The following is a 22266-nucleotide window of genomic DNA, read 5'->3' as shown; positions in this document are numbered from 1 at the left end:
ATCTTTCAATAGAACAATTTGAAATTATAGAAATCATTTTTTGTTGTTTTTCTTTTTTCTTTTTTTTTTTAAAACAGCACAAATACTTTTGCCTGCAACTGTATATACTCCTGACCAGATTCATGTACAGGACAACAGTGCTGCAACAGTAAACTTAATGTGCATCAGTCTCGCCGCCACCATCTGCTGTCTTATTTAAAATTTAAAAGCTCAAGCTAATGCCACGTCCAAAAGAGAGTTAATATATTACTGTCAAGTAAAGGATATTAACCTCATGTGATAAATGAAGAAGGATATTGTATGTCAGTTTGGTCATTAGTCCTCTGCTCTGCTTTCCTAATCTACAACATAATAAAGAAAAACTACTTTCCCAACAGCTGACAATCTGTGGGCTGCAACAAACCGTTAGAGACTGCATGTGAAAACTACTTGTGTTTTATTTTATTTCATATCAGTTATTGCTGCTGATAATCTCCTCCCACAAGCCCAGACTGTAAGAATCCTTTTGAAAAACAGTTTCAATAATACATATAAAAAATAAAAATAAAAAATCAATAATTTTAAAGTCACAAGTTGAAAATGTTAACTGCTTCTCAACACTCATTTTTCAAAATAAAAATGCAAATGTCACTTAAGGGAAAAACTGTTGCCTGAAGACATGGTTGATGTCAAGCATGGGTTGGCTGGTGAACCAGCCCTAATCCTCCAGTTACTCAACTGTGACAAGAGACCTTCACAAGCTCTCGACAACCTACAGTAGTATACTCTTCAAGAAGACGCAGAAGACCCCCTTTGAAACAGTCCGGATGCATGGCACAATATTTGTACGTAGTGCTGGGAATCACATAAACACAACAAGAAACCAAAGGAATTTATCCCTTTGCACATGTCTTAATACCAGTTTCAGGGGAAGGGCAAGGATGTTAGCCTTAGAATACAAGCCTTGATAGGGCAAGTTCTATCTGACAGCAATGGGTTTATTAAATTTTGGGTTACAGTATTACAATACCCAGTACAGTATACCTAGGTAGAAGGTTGGTGTGCATTAACCTTTATAAATAGCTGCTACAAAACTGAAAAAGGATTAGAAGTATGTGTATTGCCTGTATATTCTAGCTTAGTCATGAGTATTACGGAATATTATTAATATTGCTATCAATTATTAATATATTATTACAGAAACGGAAAAATGATTACAAGGCTGGTGACTGAATCCTTAGAGAACTGTATACTGTAATAATAAACAGAGATTGCTACCAAAGATCTGTAATTTTGCTGCTTTCATAGACCTGCAGTTGACTGTTTCTAAATAATCCACCCTGCCTTCCACAGTATATGCAAACAATAATACAGTATTGCCATTCATTTACAAGATAGCAACCATTCTCAGCCAAATGAACAGAGGGGCTCTGATCAAGCTACCGTAGGAAACACCACAAATTCCACACCACAATGCATCTGCCCTCTCAGTCATGCAAGGCAGTAACTGCTGGTTTGATTTCCGTATGAATGGGCATTTTTAAAATACTATAAACATGTAACTGGAGGTAATGAGGCTGGACTATTTCACTTTTTATCTGGCACTACTAAATTGCTTGTTAAATGAAAGTTTCTGGATGTGTACAGCACATTGTCTCCTCACAAAAAAAAATAAAAAAACACACACAACAAAAGTAAATATCTGTTAATAATGGCGTTATCAAACTGAATAATGGCTAAAGCATACTCATATCTTTTTTTTTGTTTGTTTTTTTTTTTTTTTTTAATACAGAGTTGTGGCAGGGCAAAAGCCTTGGTGCTGTAAATAGTGTGGGTGTGGGAATGGAAGGTTGGCAGGGATAGGGTTAAATTTGTCCCTATCAGCAATCACATGTGGCCACATGTATAAAAGTAAGCAGAACTCCTTTGTTTGGGATTGGTGTTTAGGGGAGTGTTTGCGTAAATGACTGTGTGTAACTATGTCGTGTTTGAAGTAGTGAAGGCGAATGCCCAGCCTATGTCTTACTGATTTGTTTGAACCTTTTATTTTGGCCCCTGTGCCTTGTTTAGTTGTTTTTTTTGTTGGTTTTAATAAACATGCGCAACAGCACTTTAACTGCAGCCTCTTGTCTCTTTTCTGCCGACACCATCTTGGGCCAAAGCGCTGTCCTGCCACAAAAGTCAACTGCATTTGCATTTTTTAATTACCAATACAGTATATAAACAACAAGAATGTAATTTTGACAGGGGTATACATTGATAAGAACAACTACAGGTGAAACATGCAACTACAGTGTAAAATCTACTATTGCATTTGCAATAGTTTAGGTCAGAAGAGTAATGGAAGCAAAGCATTTTCAGATGCTGATTCTGTCCTGCCAACAAAACCTCCCTCACACGACAAGCACTTTGTTTGCACGGCATCCTGATCTTGTCACACGCGCTGCCACTGTGCTTCCCAGAGTCATGTTCTCTGCCAGTCGCAGCCAGTTTGCCAATTATACAAGCTGCTTCCCAGGCACCCGACAAAGATTCCACAAGACTGCTGTGCAAGCTTACCCTAATTAACCATCAGCTTAATTAGACAATTTACTGTGTAATTAGCAGGCAATTAGTCAACACCTTTCAGATCTCACTGACTGCTTTGACAGGCTTGCTTGCTCTACACATTCCAACACAAGCACCATGTGGTTTTTATTTAAAAAATCACCACGTGACACACAGCACCCGAACTCAGACACAAGAAAGTGTTAACAATAACAGGGTGAATGTCTTCTGTCCCATTTAAATTGTATATTTAATTTTTTTGTCAGCCATTTTGTTCTGTAGCGGTTTTGTGCATATTTTCATCACTTAGGTAACTAGTGTCACCAACAATGGCATGAACAACTGAGCGCAGAATTTGCAATCTAATTAAGAGGAAATACATATAGTATATCTAGTGTTCCGCGTTTCCGGTTTACCAAAAAAATTACAGGATTTATTTTTTTTTTTTTACTGGACTTCGGTTTTATACCCGATTTTTGTCTATTATTCAATGTTATCCCACTACTATTTTCTAGGAAATGCACAACATTTTGATTAAAATGCGGTTTTATTTTGATTTCTACTCTTCAGCCTAGGTGGATACAGAAGTCGTTTAGATGTCAGAGGATCAAATAACATTCAAACGTGATTCTCTGTCACTTCACAAACACATTAATATCACCTGATTATGTTGGCCAATCAAAGTCAGATTATTGTGGCAATGGCTGGGCGTAGTAACTACTAGCTTGATCAAAAACTAAATTGAAATACTTACACGAAAATATAATATTTTTAGTGGATAAGGAATGGAGAGAAAACGTAAATCCGTTTATGAATATTCAAAAGAAAACAAATGTTTCGAAGTATGCAAAAAGCAAACATAGCAGAAGTGGGATGCACACAGCGCTGCAATTACTGCAGCACTGAGGTACATGTTTGCACTGACAATAAAAGTACATACTGAAAAAAATAAGTGACACGTTAAACTAAAAGAAGAAAGTGAACTGAGAGACAAGCAATCCATTTATGCTGCTTTTACATAAGCTTTAATAAAAAGAGAGCACAGAATGACTGTTAATGAGTTTGTCAGAGCGCTGTGCTTTGCTGGACAGCCACTGTTTATTGCAGAGTTATATTGGAGACTTTGTGCAAAAGTACTGTCTGTAGTAAAACACTGCCTAATGCCAACAATCTTAACTGTAAATATTTGACAGAAAATGGTCATGCTTTAGTTGTCAATTTTCTTTTATGATTTGAAGGTGAATAAACCTGGTTTGTTTTGTGCTGATGTCATGTTCATACCTTCGTTAGATACTACTTCCGTCAACACAGCGATTGCCCAAACATTCGCAAAGTACCAGCTAACTTGGACTTGCACAGATTCTGCTTCATCATACATGCCAGGGACATTAAACCTAATCAGAAAACAGAACTGCTTCTCATCATATTCCACATGTAAAGTGTTTTGTTTTTCTGAGATTTTTTGCCCCGATTTTTACCGATGTTTCAATTAAAAACTATTTTTTACCGATTTTATCCCTATTTTAATATATATAAAATAAAATTCCCGGATTATTATTATTTTTTTTAAAAAAAGATAAAAACCAAAAACGCAGAACACTAAATATATCATGTGTCTGTCTCAAGTGCACGATACACTGTGCTGTAGAACACATTGCAGGTGTCGTTCCAATGCACACAACAAATCACTATGGAGTTTCATCAAAACCAGACACTCCTGGCTTCCAAATAATGTCTTTTTACAACCTCTTGTAAAAAACATACCAATATAATGTTAACATTATGTAGTCCAAGATTAGAACTAATTGTTTGAGTCTAGATTAGGAAATGCAGGGATTTTAAATGGACTAATCCAAGGGTCAGTCCTGTAATTTACACAAAGTGGAGTGTTAGTGAATCAAGTTTGAAAATAATCCTGTAACTCCCAACTCTCAATGTCATAAAGAAACAAAACAAATTTGTCTCCAGGGACCCCACAATCAGCTGTTCAGTTATCCACTACAGCACAAGACCATCATAAGTATGACTTGGGGTTGGTATGTGTGTGTGTGTGTGTGTGTGGGGGGGGGGGGGGGGGTCTAACAGTTTCATCACAATTCAGTGAATATTTCCATAGTACGTTGAATGACACATTTACAAATGTAAAATTGAATTACATTCAGGACAACCAGTTCCACAAATTCAGCCTTCACTTTCCAAAAATATTACATATAATCTATATATTTTCAATTCATATCAAGTTCCATCACAAATGGACAACTGTTTATTTAGATATACCTAAAAATGTACAACAAGTGACAAGAAACTGCACCATATTAGTTTAGGTGGAATATGGACTGACCTAACCATATTTACAGGTCATTTTTGGTGCAGTAATAAGATTACAGCATTCAGGAAATCATTTCCTGACAGATACTATTGTTTGCAATAGATGACTTATATGTCCCCAGCATTTGAGGGGATTGGAGAATTTAAACATTGGCTAAGGATCCAGGGATTTGTGAATTGTGATATTTTGAACAGCGACACCTGATGCCTATGATCAGTCACTGTTTTTTGTTGTTTCCCCAAACATGTTTATTTACAATATTCATATTTCCCTTTTTAACAATTCCCATATTCAAAATAACCCCAACTCATAGTGCCTTACTCAAGATGAAATTAAAACTAATTGAACAAGCAGGCAAACTCAATTTAAAACAAAAAAAGTGATCAACTATTGTGAAAAGCAGTGCAGTTATGCAACATTTTCACGGTCATACAAACCCCATAAACTATCTGTTCCTGGAAAGGTATTCTTGTTATTAAGTGTCTGTGAATCCATCAGCGTTTTCTGAAATGCAAAGGCATCCTCTATTGCAAGATGTGTATTATAATGCATGCAGTAACTTAGTTGGTAACAATTTAGCTAAACATTTTAAGATTTCCTTTTTGATAAAACAAACAAAAAAAATGTTTACCAATAAGTTTTGTTATGACAAGTTGTAAGTTTCCTCTGAAAAACAGACACTAGTAAAGCAAAAATCTTACAGACTGTAATTCTTAACAGACGCTTTGGCTAGTATTAAAGGGATAAAGGGTGTTTACCCATCTGTTAGGCTTTAGTTTTGCTCATTTATTAGCATTTTAATGCGCACACATTTTGAGCCTCACTAGTAGATAACACCCTCATTGGTTGATAATGTAATGGTTTTGCTACACTGAGGACCCTGGTATAATGATTTAATGAGATGCATGACAAAAATTGAATAACTACTGGAAAAATTCACATGAAACAATCTTCAAATTAACTTTTTACATTGGTGCGGATAAAGTGCTTTGTCTCATTAACAATTCAAGACATATTTTTTTTTTTTTTATTTTTACTTTAATGTCGTAAACCAAAGGTCTTTAAAAGGCAGTGACATGGCACAGTGACTAATCTCCAATGTATCTGTCAATTTGCTAATTGGGCCCCTGTGGCCTGATCTATCAAAGATTTCCTGATTTTCCTGGTTCAATCTGCTGTACAAAAATAGATCTTTAAGGTTTCTAATTAACCAGGGCCAGTCTACATTTATCAACTGTCCAATATCTTGTTTGTTGTGAACAAAAGAGCAAACAGGAACGAATGGGGTTTCAGGCAGTTTTTCGATTCTGAATTTTGAATGGGCTCATAACTTCATACATACACAATTTTTTTTCAAGTACTTAAGTTTTTATTTACATTTCACCCAGTCAAAAATAATGATGTCCACCCCAATGACATTACAACATTAAATACATTTCCCTACTACCTTTAGAGAAAATGTGTTTTCTTTTTTTTAACCAATACATGGTTTTCTACTACTTTATTATCATAAAGATCATCTTTAACAAATGTATACATATGCATTGACTTTCTTTCTTTCTAACTGAACCCAAAGAAATCCTCAATGCACTTTACCATAGCTCTGTACTGCTTTCATATGAATGCGACTGTGACTATGAGTAGGATATTAAAAGCAGTCCCTCATGTTTAAGTATAATGGTAGCAGAATTCAGCCTGTTCATTCATATTTGACATTAAGAGCTTATTTATCTATCTCCCTAAAGAAAGCCTCATACAGTCTACCATACAGAGCACATACTAAAGAATAATAGGATTTCTGTTTACCAAGATATTAGCTGGTATTTCACTGCAAGCTGACAGTATCACTCCAAGAGTATATTAGACCCCAATCTGGCATCTACAAATGTCAAGAGTAAAGAAACCATGCAGGCTAGAAACACACATGTACAAAATTCTTATAAAAAAATAATTTTAAAAAAAGAGACAAAGTTCACAAACATATTTGAGCTCAAATCAGTGCAATATTCAGCTGTCAGTCTAACAGATCAGTCTGGGAGCAACGGTGCCTGTAGGATGGGATAATACAATTTCAAGCAGATGTTCAGGCTGGTTTCTAATTCTTATTGAACTCCCCTGGTGAGCATTTAATTTATCCACCGTGTGCATGCAAGCCAAATTGCATCAAAACTGTACTCCAAAACATTTATATTTCATATGATAGTTTACTCTTTTTTTTTTTTTTTAAAGCAACCTTTTGTCATATGCTGAATGTCTAAATTTGTCGACTTGCAAATACTCTGAGCATTTTTGCATAATACAGAAAGCAGATAAATATATAATACAAATCCTTGCAACTTTTTCATGTAATGCAATTTAAAGTAATTTACTATTATTATCCTCATCATCTTTAAAATTATTTAACAACAAAAGCTGACCTTTGGAATTCAGAATGTGTAACTTTGTAGGTGAGATGGCATTCAAACCTGTCAGACCAAACTGTATATAATGTATGAGCTTTTACAACACCATTTCATTTCATACAGTTCTTTAACAATCAGCATTTTGCTTGAAGGTTGGTGACTAGAGGTCAAGTTAAATTGTTCTGAAAGTCAATTAACTGTTATGCAAGAACTGCATAGAAACCTTTATAGTCACTTTAGAGATTGCTGTCACTATTCTGAACAAAAGGGGAGCTTTTTCATACAATTTCCATTTCTAGCTTTACTAATGAAAGAATGCCAGCAAGCACAGAACAAACTCATGCTGCCAATTACTTTTCACATCACCTGAATTTCAACTTAAATTAAAACAAAAAAATTGTAATAGGAACTAATAAACAATTCATGACTTTTTCAGAGAACAAATGTTAAGTTACCAGTAGGCTGATATGCTCCTGTCTATTAACAGTTGATTGAATCCTCCAAGTAATTTGTGTTTCTTGAAATAGTTATTTATTAAAACAGTTTTTTCAAAAAGTAAAGAAAATGAAGCAAGGTTTTAAACTCCAGTCGTGCCCAATGAATAATAGAGTGAAATCTCTCTGAAATTGCTTACTGTCTGGTTTTCACCAAATGGAAAGGCGATCATTGTTGTTTGTGGTTAAGGAGCAGGCCTGCTGATATTGGACTTGTTTATAGTATCTGTTACATCCAATTTTATGGTAGATACAGTAAGCATTAAAGTTTCAAACAGTTGTTGGCAATACATTTTAGCTGACCCACATAATATATCAAGTTTGTTTCTGTTCTTAGATTTAAAATATATAAAGGCAAACTTGAACCAAAATGTTTTTGTACAATTCATTCAATATTGAACAAATAATAAATACATTGTGAAACACTAGGGGTGTCCTACTCTTGTTAATATAAATGCTGGAAGACAGACATGATATGGTAGGTTTCTGAAACCTGTGCAACTCTAACCCTAACCTTACCAATACTGCTTTAACTGCATGCACATTCTCCCAATCACAATGACTGTTACAATGTCATATTCATTTTATAAAATACAATTTTTTCTTTCTTAGGAAAAAAAATTAATTAATCAACAAAGTAATTATATTGCATATTAAAATGTTAAAATACTAATATTGCTGCTTCTTGCCACTACTAATAAGTCAGCTACTGCTACCATGAACTCTTTTCGTGTTCTCTTTGTCACCCCACAGCAGCTCAGACATGTTACTTATTGGCACTGTAGCATGTATACCTACCTTGTTGAGAGAAAACGTCTTTGTGAGAGCAAAGCCCCAGCCCTCCTCAAAAGCCCGTCGTATCATGGCAGTGCTGGTTGTTGGAGGAGCGCTGGCTAGGCCAAAGGGATTTGGAAACTTGAGTCCTGCCATCTCTACGCTGATGTCCACCAGGTCAATCGGAGAGTAAAACACTGGTAGCTGTGGTTCGGGTGCAACAGCAAAGCCATGCAGAGACTGAGAAAAATCAAACGGACAGAAAACGATGTTGCAGTTCGTTACTGTGTTTAAAAACTGATTTCAAATTAATATAAAACTTATATTAAGGTAAACTACTGCACACAAATGAATGTATTTACAGTCTGCTTCATACAAGAACCTTATTATGAATGTTTATTATAACTTTTGCTTTACTTTGTATAGTAATGTGCTTATAAATATACTATCTAGTCTGCTTTAAAGTCGTACATAAAATGTTGTGGCAAGATCTGTTATAACACACAAGTTATTGTATACAACACCAATCCTTTGGGTACCATAATTTGAAAACACTGTGACATGTAAGTCCAATATTGTACTGCTAGGGTGTTTTTCTTAATAATGACAGTAATTTACAGACATGAACATATTTCTGATTTATTCTACACACATTCCAGTTTAGAAACAAACACATATGTGGAGAAAGAAATATGGCTAAGGAAATGTGGTATGAAAAAAAGATATACTGATGGTTACATTATTTTATCATCAACTCAATTACACCAGTAAATTATCTTGTCTGTTTTAGCAGGATCAGCAGAAATCAGGCATTAGTGATGTCAAAGCGTTCCACTGTGCCTGCCTGTGTCCAGGCTGTCTACACACTAGAAAGCCGCAGATGAACTGAACTTCAGGTTGGATTGTGGCTCAAAATATGTTATTGCTAGTGTTATTTTAAATTGGCGCTAACACACTAACTATTAATCACAGTTTTTGTATCACCCAACCTATACTGATACTTTATAAATCACATGTTTTTTATGTGTTTAATACAGAACACAAGGAAGCAGTTCCCTTTTTAAAAGACAACATTCAGATGGCACGTTCTAGAACAGAGATTTCCTGTCATTATTCATTATATTAAAAAATGCACACACTATTGGTAGTTTTTAAAAAGGTATTGTTTCAACAGACTTGCAAGAGAAAACTAAAGCACCAAGGGGTGTTTGTACACGAAGGACGCAATATAACACTGTACAGTATTGTAAATTAATATCAGACATGAAGAACAAACAGTTACATCTCAAAGTGCTTTTTATTCAATTGAAACGATAAATGTTGGCACTGTCTGAGAACAACATCATACACAACAGCAACATTACAGGCTTTTATAACTACTGATAACATTTCATTACCATATAACATATATAAAAATACAATAAACATGAATAACTTATAGCTGCATAAAATGTCATTTAAAAAAGCCCACAATTCACTTGACATATTACCTATTTAACTCTTATTAAGGCTGCCACACTTGGACCGCTATGGTCCTTTATTAGTGATACACATCTTCATCTTTACAGTAAACAGGAGCCCGAACGTTCAGTTGAAAACAGAAACAGACAATTGTTTTAACCATGCCTAAAACTCAATTTAAACCGCATTGAATATTTCAATAATTGGGTTTAGAGGCTTTCAATATTTCAATGCATGTTTTATCAAAATGAAAAAAAAAATACAAAAGGCACTCCATGCAAGTCATACATCAATACTCCCTTTTAATTAGCAAAACTGTCTATTAAACGCTAGAATTGTGTCTTTAATGATATAACAGCTTAACGACTTTGGTTCTCAAGCAAATACACAAATTGTGTTATAAAGCAGCTCATAGGCCTTTTTGAGTGCAGTGTTTTCTCATTTTTACCACTGTTGTCAAAGGCAGGTGTAGTGTCTTCAAGTCAGCATTTGGGAGCCATATTTTAACCCCTTCAGTGCTAGGGGGTGTATAGCATACGCCCTAAAAATATCCTCATAAAAAGTGCTAGGGGGCATACAGCGAACATTGTGAGCATCCGATCATTTCATTGTTTTTTAAATGTTGTTTTTACAGAGTGTGTAAAAGGGTTTAAACTCTCGAAATATGTGAATGGTGTATCGGTCACATCACTGAAAAAAAGCATGACTGCATGTAAACTGTCTTGTATACGATTTCTCCGTGTAAAGGTTGGTTTATACTTCTCTTACAGACAAAAGCCATACGTCAGCTGCAGACACTTCTACAGGTGTGCCAGAAGGACTGAAGCACCCTCGAGTTCGCAGACTTTTTGACGCAGCAAAGTGGACGTAGCTATCGGTCATACTTTTAGCCCCTCTGCGTTGCTGCCGGTGTCGACTTATGACTAGGGTTGCCAACAGGCTCCACAATCCCAAAACACTTTGAGAAAGGCTTTTAAAATTGCCTGTCTTATGAAATGCTGTACTTATGAGCAGCAAACAAGTAAAACTGATCAGCTGTTCTCCATACTGCCTGTGATCAGACGTACTGAACAGTTGGGCAACATTACTGATTTGATGGGAAAAGTAATTGCATACAGAAAATAAATAGCGATGTTAACTAATTGGTGACTTAAATACATAAAAAGAACAACAATAATACAAATACAAATATATTGCATTCATTATTATTGTTATTATTATACAAGAGGTTGCTATGCATGGTAGCCTATGTTAGCACAAATATAAATTTCAGCAAATGTTCATTTACGCTTTAATTTCACAGTTTAGAGGCAAGTCCTGTAATCCTGTTCTGTTGTTCATGTTTATTGGGTTCCTCAAAAACTTGCTCTATCACGCTTCACTGGCTTGCGACCATTCGACAAATGTTGGATTTTTTCCATCACCATCCAATTCTGTGTCTTTTGCGGTCGCAGACACACAAGAAAAGGCTGTAAGACTTTTCAAAAAAGACGCAGCTCGCGGCAGTGCGGATTCTGTCATTCCAGTTCCAGTCGGAAGTATAAACCAGCCTTTATTTAATTTCGGATGCGGAAGTCAAACAAGCAAACAAAAAGGTCTGTAATATAATTTTTACAGTGCTTTGATGGATACAACATCGGGGGGGGGGAGGGGGGGGAGGTCTATGGACCTATTTTTACTTTCAATAGTTATTCTCAGACCTGATCGATCGCTATTGATTACTGAATGCTGTCTCTGTTGTACCATGGCATATGCAGTAGTAATTCAGTGCTTAGTGTTCGACCAATCGCTCTCCGACATTTTAGGATATTTGTGGGAGGGTCTAGTCTCTCAAAACCTGAAAGGTGGATTGATCACATCAATCAAAACGGTGAATGACTGATACCTAAACTGGCCTATAGGATTTCTTTGTGTTGTTCAGTCTGGAATCCAGGAAGTCAAATAAACAAACTGAAGAGTTTTATATTTCAGATTTAAGTAAATAATGATGGCTACAACATTTAGCAGAATCACAGGAGATATTGTTGTAAAATTTTATTTTATTTTCAACAGTTATTTTCAGAACTAATCAATTGTTACTGATTGCTGTATACTGTCCCAGGCTATGCGGCACCATCCATAATAATAATAATATTATAAAATATGTCGGTGCCCTAAAGGCCACGAGTGAGTATCGCTTACAAAATATTAGGACATGTGTAAGGGGATTTAGGCTTTCGAAATTATATTTTGAATTTATTTTTTGTCTACATTAAAAAAATATGTATACTTTGCATATTGACCAGATGATGTTCTATTTTAAATGTCTGTTATTATTATTATTATTATTATTATTATTATTATTATTAATAAATGTTGACGCATCCATGACAGAAACTCTATTTTTAAGATTTTTTTTTTTTTCTCCATAGATAGTTAACATATTAGCAATGCAAGACACATGCAGGTTTTTCCAATTACCATGTTAGGAAATTACTTTTTTTAGGGCTTTAAATTGGCACAGAAATTGTAATTTTTCATTTCCCCCCCCCCCCATTTAATGTGCAATATCTCAATAAGTTGAGTAGATATGCCCAAGTAAATAACATCACTAAAAAATTCAGATTGTGCTGAAAATAACAATGTATAGGTTCTATGTTTCCTTTAGATATCTGTGAGAAATTTGACTTTTAAAGAATTCAGTCCCAAATTCAAGAAAATCCTCCAGCACTGGGGGTGGAAAAACCCTTAGCAGTGAAGTGGTTAAAGGTAGAGCAAAAGCTAATTTCCAGTGAGCCATAAAACAATTGCAATGTTAGAAAACCAGCAACAATCACTCCAGTTTTATACCATTACAATTGTTGTACTTTTTATTTTCATTCCATCAGCAGCAGCAGAGTACCATACATACATGTTATACATTTGTGTTATTAGTGGTAATACACTAATTACAGTGCTCCCCCTTTATAACGTTGTAGTCGGGAGCCATAGTAAAGAGACTGTGCTGTTTGTGTTCCACCTTATAATGAGAATATTAGTGTTAGTTTAATGGCATTATGGGGCAAATGGGAGCCCTGACCGTATGCCTTATAACCTGCTTAAAGGATAAAGGGCCGTCTTATAAAGGGGTAGCACTGTATATACATACATAAATAAATAAATAAAAAAACAGACCACATTATACGTCTCATGCATAATGCTTTTTGTGTTGCATGTTATGACTGCACAGGAGTAAAGGGTTTCTTCTAAACATATTGGGAAAAAAAATGAAGATGAACACATGCTTATTGGAAAGTACAAGTAACCTGGAAAGAATCGAAAAATTAATTTGTAAACAATACAGCAAATTGGTTGATTAATTTCCTCTTCCATAGGCCATTACTGTAAAAGCAATTCAATCTGCAGCCTTTCTCTCTGTACAACTAGTAATTGAATCTACAAACAAACTTAGCTTTACTATCTGCTGGCCTTACAACAATTAACCTGCAAATGAACTCATCCAGTCTCAGAAGCACTGTGCTTTATGACACTGGGGTTTGCTCTGAAAACTTTGGGGAAAATGTTTAAAAACCAGTGTTTTTCCACACATTATTATGTTTGTTGTTTTATTATTTTGCACATCTATAACAGAAACTGGCACTGACATCTTGCAACTCATAAAACTATTGATAGCTGATGTAAATACAGACTGTATATGTACTTGTACTGATGGCTTTAACTGAAAAATTAAAACCTCAAGTAACTTTTTAGCATTGCAAGAGAAAGTGTTTGTGAACCGTTAAAGCCCCCAACAATTCTAAATATTCAAACACAGAACACCTACTGTGCCTGCTTCTACTTACTGTCAGCAGTAAAGTAAAATGTTTAAAGAATAGTCAAAAGAAAACAAAAAACCAGGCATACAGTGCTTATATCTGTGGATAAAAGGACCATTCCCCTGGTACCAGTTATTGTCTGGTTATGACATTTATAGATTCCCTCAGTCCCTACCATCATAAGCTAGATCTGTAACTGTGCGATAACATCTTCACTTTCACACTGTGTTTAATGCACTGCTTGTAAATTACAATTTTAAATAGGTAAAGCAAACGATGGGTTTTGTAGAACATATTCATCCCAGGAAAAGCAATGCGCACCAAAATATGCATTGCATGGAAATGAAATGAGATGAAGCTTTGAAAATGCCTAGCATTCAACCGCAGTGTTATACAGATATGACTCAATGTTTGAAATCTTCCTAAACATACATTATCCCATTGCTTTTCAGTTCCTCGCCAGAATTTGAAATTGTATTCATCCTGTGTAGTGTCAAGAAAACAGTTTTACTGTAGCCATGTTCTTTGATGTACCTAGCCCCACAATATTTGTTGGTATTATATTCATAACAGTGACTTTGATATGTATGTATACCCCTACAGTATCTCGGGTCAACAACAGAATTAAATAAGCAACTCAGCGTAAACTCTATTATGAGTTGAACCCATGTTGTGTTATATATTCTCTTGGTAATATTGCCATTTTACCAGCATTAGTTACTATTTTTGAGTTCTCAGCATGTTCTGCAATTTTTTTATTGTATTTAAATACAATGCCACCTACAGCATCAGTTTATTTTAAAAAGCAGATACTGTATTCTCCATTTCAATACTGTGGCCTCATTTATTTATTTATTTGTTTATTAATTTTAAAAATCACAAAAAAAACATTATTAGTTCAAACCAAATCATTGTTATTCATAATGATTTTTCATAATGATACTGCTTTTCAGAAATAACTATTGTGTCCTTGGTCTTGCCAAGTGTGCCACATTGAAAATAACTGCAGTAAAATCCCTTGGTTAAACAGGGATTGTAGGAGTACCTGTATGTATTTGTGAATGTGCCAGGAGGCCTGCTTTCCATCGTTCACTGACTCAACAGTAGTATTAGCCAACCCTGCAATGTCTCCACCAGCAAATACCCACGGCTCGCTGGTCTGCATAGTCTCTGGATCCAGCTCAGGGAGACCCCATCTGTTAAACTTAATGGGAGTCATGGCCTCTTTCACTGTTAGAAAGAACAAAATCAGAGAAGAGAACTGACAGACCAAAAATCATACACAGAAATATAAAAAGACTGAGATGAGAGATTAGAGATGACAAATGACAGGGGTTTGCCCCTGCAAAAACTGTGTTCAGCGTTACACCTTTTAGTGCTTTTCATACACCTGTCCTAAAGCCAGATACTTTGTTAGACTGTCCTGCATTACAGATTCATCTCCTAGACATACCACTTTTCAGCATGGATGATGGCCTGTATCTATCAAAGAAGACCTTGTTATACACAGAAGCAGTTTGTAAAAGATGTATTGCGTACTATTATTACTATTACTGTGTGTATGTGTGTGTGTGTGTATATATATATATATATATATATATATATATATATATATATATATATATATATATACATATATAGACACACACACACACACACACACACACACACACATACACACAGAAACCAAGTAACCATTTTACAAAAACTGTAAGTAAAACATAAAATGCAATGAGACAAAAAGTAAAATTGTGCACTTTAAATTAAAACATAAACTTAGGTTAAATAAAAACAAATATAACCTTATCAGACTAGAGTGTTGAATGTGGTACATATACTGCAAATGACTGGGGGTCAAAACCAATGGGACTATAACAAGGACAGAGGTCTTCTGTGTCTTTTGCAAAGAATTGTACGGGACCTTTATTTTAATACAGATAGCCTCCAAAGCTACCTACAGAACAATGAACTAGTACTACAATAAGCAATAAACATAACAGAATTTGTGCATCCACATACATTTTTTTTTTTAACGCTAGAATATTCCTTTGTGAATTTTGTGTGAATAAGAGCTTCCCCTCACAGCCCCATAAGCAAGCCCACTTTAGTCAAGACCTGAGCATCCTTTTGCTATTCTTCCATGGGCCTCTCTTTAAATTTGGCAATTGCACATGATATGTGAAATCACCTGAGATTCCACTGGGCAGTGTAAGACAGCTCACCTTCCCCATAAAGCTGCTGCAAGAAACCTGGGGCAACTATCAGAGAACCCATGGCTCTGTCTTAAAATCCTAAAAGACCCAAGCAGTGGGTTGTCAGGATAAGGGATGACTGCAATATCTTGGTGATGGCTGGAAGATGTTTACTGCCCTGAGCTTTAGGACTGCTTTCAGATCCAGAGACTGCATGATTATCTTCTGCATTATTCTATTTAACAAAAACCCATTCATGTAGAGGAGCTGTTTGTTTCTTTTCTACTGTGAAAAGGCTACGGAGTGTGACAAGGCTTTAGCACTTGAGAGAGATTATTCTTAAATAAAATTGCTTCTAAAAGAACCCACTGACAGTCTCCAGGGAGAACTATACTGGCAGATGCAGATTGCAAAGGTCCATTAAACAGAAGAAGCCATGCTGTCTTATATGGTACAATGAGGAATGCATCAGTAGCAAGTACTGAATAAAAAATAAATAAAAAATACCATAAATATAGCATATGAAAAAACATTGTACTTAATATTGTAATAAAACAGCATTAAAGATAAAGCTAATTTTATTAATATGTCCTTATATACATATATATATTTGACCAGTGAGCGGCTACATTTATTACTTCCGTAGGCTGCCTTCCACAGCATTCACTCGAAACTCTCAGGAGAAAAGCCTCTCTGTGCAGCATGTGCTTTTAAGAATTAGCTTCAAAATGAGTAATATTCAAAAATAAATCTAATAAAGCATTATTATTCTTTGACAATAACAAATGTAGGCTAGAAAAGGTGTGCTCAATGCTATTGCAAACCAACAAGGAATGGTTAACCATCTATATTAAATTCCTTTGACATGATATATAATGACACTACAGGTCTGCTTTGTACGAAAATGCCGCTGTACCATCTTTACCGTGCCTTTGACTTCTTGTTCTGAATATCTTTGCTTTTTTTTATTTATCTATTTATTTAATTTATTTATTTACCGTTTACTTCAATTTGGCGCCACCCTCTAATTAAAGACGCCCTCGTTATGACGCCACAGTCATATATCAACTTTATAATAGGCCGCCCTCGAATAAGCGCCACTATCAATAAAGAAACATTAAGGTATTTTTTTTTCCCCCTACTAAAAAGAACACACAAAGTAAACAAATAAATGCGCAACACTGACTATGTACATGCAAGGCCCCCGGAGAGACGGGAGCCTCAATCTAGCAAGTAAATTACAAACTAATGTACACACACATAGTAAGCACATTTTATTTTATGGTAGTATAGTTCTGAAAGAAAATCCAAGATAAACTACGTACAGAACAACAGTCCTTCTGAAGTCTATATAGGTGGTTTTGTTGTTTTGTTTTTAGTTCAATTGTTATTCTCATACTCAATCCTGTACAAATAAAAACAATGTGCTTACTATCTATGTGAAAATTTAGTTTCGGTTTCTCGTGCAGAGAAATTAAAAACAAGCAAGTTACAGTGAGAAAAAAAAAATAATAAAAAATAATCAGTATTGTAGTTTTTACAGAAATCAAGCTGATATTTTTGGTGCAGAAAAACAACTATGGACTTAACTACCACACCAGCTGGACAATGCTGGTGTGGTACTGCAAACTGTCCATGTGACCACTGTAAGTAATAAAGGACAAATAATACTCCTACTACGTATTTAAAAAACCCTTATAAAACAGAAGCTTTGGTTGTCACCTTTTTAAGATCACTCCCTCCTTTTACAGTAAACATACTACTGTATTTTCACATTGCGTAAATGTCTGTGGGTCACCCCAGCCAACAAGGTTAACAATAGTTCAGCAATTAAAGAGAGAGAAAAATGGTTCTTCATCTCTGTTGTTACATACTGTACTGTACACCAAAGGCAATATTAACCTGAGTGGCAGGCACTGCCCGACAGGCAACTGACCTTGTCTTTGATAAGCTTTCGACTCAACTATCTAGAACCTGAGGCTTCAGAGGGGATTACTGCTGAAATACATAGATTTTCAAAACATAATTAATTCATTCATTCATTAATTCAAACAAAAAAAAGAAATACCAGTTTCTGAAATGCTTGGACACTGCTGTTGGAATTACCTTTACTATTGCAAATCATCTGCCAGCTTGTTCTTGCCTAAGAGCTTATCATTCTGTCACTCTAGTGGGCCAGCCTCCTAGTCTGATTGCTGAAAAGATTTTCTAGCTATCTCAGCTGTTCTTGCCATATACACAGCTAAGCTTCTTCACGGGACATGACAAGATACTAAAGTGGATAAGTACTGTAATGCATATCTGTACCAGAAAATATAGGTTTGGAAAAATACTTCTATCAGCAAAACATTACAGTTTTTTTTTTTCTTGCTAAAAAGAAATTGCTATTGAAAAATCAATGATGAGTCAAGAACTACACAAAATGTACACAAAAGGGTGACTGATCTTTAAAAGCTCGGCAGAAAATTCACCTAAATACATTTAATCCAGTCCATTTCTGTCTTTTTTTTACATTTACTGATTAAAACCAACCTGGCTTAGCTTCCCAGTTCTTTGTAAGTCATCCAGTGGTACAGCTACAGACAAAGCCATTGTGTAGCAGAAACAAAGATGTTTTGAGGTCTCAAAGAATCTCTGGACCTTCATCTGAAACATTTACTAAGTTTTGAATTCAGATGTGTCCATGAAGCCCAATAAGATCTTTCCAACCTTAAAGTTTTTTTGGAACACAATTGCATCATGTGACTGCGGCAAACCATAATGTTTAGTTTGGGGATACTGAATTCAGTGTAGAATAAATAAGACAACATCTGTTATTAAAATAGGGATTTAATTAATCCAGCGATTCAAAATTAACCAAGGGAATTTCCAATGACCTTTGCAGTACCCAACAAACAATTATCTGTCCTATAATGCACCTAGGCCTCATTAGAATATTTCAACAAGACTGTCTCCTGACTAACTTCATCAGCTTTCTGAACATCAATTTAAGTAATAAAACGACAACATATTTATGTTTTTTTTTTTTTTTTGTTGGGGGGGGGTCTATGTACATACTATTTAAAATTATGCAAAATATCACAAAGGGAAAAGGTTGCCTAAGAGAGCCTTGGTTGCTCAAATGTGTATTTGGCTGCCATAACTAATTACGTATGCATATACAACATGTTCAATTTGCACTTGTTTAAATAGCAGACATTCTCATTAGCTGCAGTATATCTGTAATGCTTCAGTAAACAGTTTAATGGTTTGGTAGGTAACCAATTCGAAGAAAAAAAATCCAGTGTCTCCAGCTTAAGCAGCTCATTATTGTGTGTGTGTGTGTGTGTTTTAAATATCTAAATATATGTACATACACAGGACAGTTTATTTTACAGTAAATTTACATTCATTAGTTTACTCAAAAGACCTTAATAGAACAGTTTATCTAAATAATATCTTATGCTCAGTTGGTTTAATTTCAGATTAAATACCCCACAAAAGTTTCCACAGACAAAAACGGGCCTCAGAACCAACTATTTAACTATATTTATGTATATATGAGGATTTTACTCATTGCAAGTGCTTAGAAAACAAAAATTATTTCCAGTTTTACCATTACTAGTTAAAAACACTAATGTGCAAGTGGCAACCATGTTGTTTAAAATGCTTAGCTATTCCATCACAACCTGAAAACAATAGGAGAATGTTTATTAAAAATAAAGCTGAAACTAGAGCTGTGCATTACCTACCAGTTTTTGGAATCAAGACATAAAATTGTAATATACTGTAGATTACTGTTTATACTCAATTCAAATCAATGTGGATATAATAGATGTTAACGTTTTCACTGGTTCAAATTTAAAATCTCAACAATAGATTATTTATGGATTGCAGAGATGTTATGATCGCACAAAGCTTACTATTAGACCACTTGATTTTTTTCCTTCAGTGTTGTCTAAAGCAGGGCCATCGACAACTGTAAAGAAACAGTGCACTATGAGTGGGTTGTTTGAACGTTATGCAAACAACAATGCGAGACTGTCACTTCAGATTGTGTTCGAATGTGTGTACAAGCAGACATGCCACTGCAGAAAGTTGATCAACCTGTACTTAGACTTTTTCAGCAAGCACATTAAGGGCGGCAGTGCCAGATCAACTGTATTCCCATTACTTGCCACCTCTTTTTGAAGAGGAAAAACAGCGCCTTCTGAGATCTGGAAGGAAAATTAATTGGTGTGATCGAGGAAAAAATGACTGACTTTCATAAAATTGACTAGTTGCTGAAGCCAGATCTTCACACCATCACACACGTCACACCACTGTTTCATAAGCCTTGATTTCTTGTATGACGGAATTCAGCATTCCACTTTATTGAGTATTAGCCTTTGTAACAGATAGTGCGAGCTGTATGGCAAAAGATTGGAAAGATGTACTTAGCAACCTGTGGTCAAATTGTGTACATTTTTGTTGCTATGCACACGTCGTTGCTCTAGCAGGAAATCTATGGCGAGATAACTTCAAGCAAGTGGACCACTTTGTCACTTTGATGAAGTCACTTTTAGTGAAAGCTCCACCTCGATGTGCACGGTTAGTGTGCTACTTGAGTGAACAGTGTTGGATTTGCCCACACTTCCACCCAAGCAAGTTGTGACCAGGTGAAACACATGGTTCAAAGTGTAAAGTACCATGCACAGTGCTCTCAGTTCTACCTTGGGTTTAGGAGCAAGAGAGAATGAAAAACTGGGATACGTCTGTTATGCAGGAGCTACAAGCCTGTCAGCAGTAGAAGATGTGCATTCTGACCTGAAATACATTGCAGAGAACTGCGAGCACCTGGTGACTGTTCTTGACCTGTTACAGTCCCGAAAACAGCAAACACACCAAGTGTACAACATTGTGCTGGATTTAATTTCATGGCTGGAGCATCTTGCATCATCAACAGACAATAGAAATGGATCTGCAGCCGTGATTCTTTTCAGTGCTCACGTCAATGTAAAAAAATGTGGCTAGAATGATGCATTTTTACTTCAATAGCAACCACAATGTTGACGACTAAAGTAAGGATGAACTATAAATACCCTTTTCACTTTTTGTGAGTGTTTCTGTTTGTACATAAAATATGGCTCTTTTTTTTTTTCAAAAGACAACAGTGTATGTGAATTTGTGTTTTATTGTCCTTATTATTTGAAATGTTATACTGTACTGTGCTTTAACCTGCTTTTCATGGTTGCAGTAAATCTTACCTACTGGGTCACTTAACACTGATCCAAAGGCACTAATGATGAAATCTGCCTTCAAGCGAACAATCTGATCCTCGTCCTCAATCCAGTCTCCATGTTCATCTTGTTCTGTTCGACAGAACTCCATACTGGCTATGCGGCCAGCCTTCGAAATAACTTTCCTGGGAGACAGGAAAGGCAGGAACTCACATTTCTCTTCTTTGGCAAGTTCCATCTAGAATAAATAAAGAAATTAATATGTGAAGTAAAATACATTTGAATAAATAACCATTACATTAATATAAAGCCTACTATACCGCACAGAAACATTAAAGTAGCAATTTTTGAGTGGTTTTGTAGAAGCAGCAATGTATAATACTATAATTCTGTATAAAACAGAGCTTTTTCTGGATTGGGTTGTAATGTTACTCATAAAAGTGTTTGGCCTGTACTGGATCTTAGGAACAAGGCCATATTTATTTAATAGCTTTGCAATCTGAATTCTGTACTATAGGCTAAATGAGATAATCAAAGAAGCCACTCTGTCTCTATCCCATCCCACAATGGCAAAAGATTCCCATTAGAAAAAGGCTGCTGGCGCTGTTTTCCAACATTTAACAAGGAACAAGGGAGTCACAGATATATAGTATATATATATATATATATATATATATATATATATATATATATATATATATATATATATATATATATATATATATATATATATGATAACCATGTAATCTACTGTATGTTTGTGACAGCTAAGAATGCATAGCAATGCCATCTGATTTAACAATAACGACATAAGGATTTCTACCTTTTTTATACTGCTCTTGGGTGATTTGGCTCACTGCTCATGTATCCAGAAACCTCACAGACAGTCGAAGCTATCTTAATTATTTTTTTTCAGACCTACTGAGTTTACTAACTCCTTTTGGGAGTCTAAAAGCCAAGCTTCCCCAGTAACCTGATAAACAAATGCCAGCTTTAGTGAGCAGCATCTGCTAAACTGAGAAAGCTATTGTTATCAAAAGAAAAATAACAAAATCAGTGGTTATAACCATCTGTCCCTATTTATACAAATGGTACA

At 35.3% G+C, this 22266-nt stretch overlaps 1 protein-coding gene across 2 annotated transcripts in view; it reads right to left on the bottom strand.

Annotated features, from left to right (window-relative positions):
* Window positions 1-22266, bottom strand: part of LOC121330800 (dihydropyrimidine dehydrogenase [NADP(+)]-like) — a 170987-nt gene that overhangs the window by 76726 nt on the left and 71995 nt on the right. The window contains exons 11-13 of one of the 2 annotated variants that reach the window (XM_041277594.1): window positions 21198-21408; window positions 14826-15010; window positions 8550-8765 (exon numbers count right to left, since the gene is read on the bottom strand). In XM_041277594.1, the coding sequence (XP_041133528.1) occupies window positions 8550-8765; window positions 14826-15010; window positions 21198-21408 (612 nt within the window). Of the gene's footprint in view, window positions 1-8549; window positions 8766-14825; window positions 15011-21197; window positions 21409-22266 lie in introns of those variants that run through there. The other variant, XM_041277595.1, reaches the window with a different exon arrangement.

This window comes from Polyodon spathula, chromosome 18 (assembly GCF_017654505.1).
Source record: "Polyodon spathula isolate WHYD16114869_AA chromosome 18, ASM1765450v1, whole genome shotgun sequence".
Classification (NCBI taxonomy): Eukaryota; Metazoa; Chordata; class Actinopteri; order Acipenseriformes; family Polyodontidae; genus Polyodon; species Polyodon spathula.
This window is presented reverse-complemented; position numbering and strand designations above follow the sequence as displayed.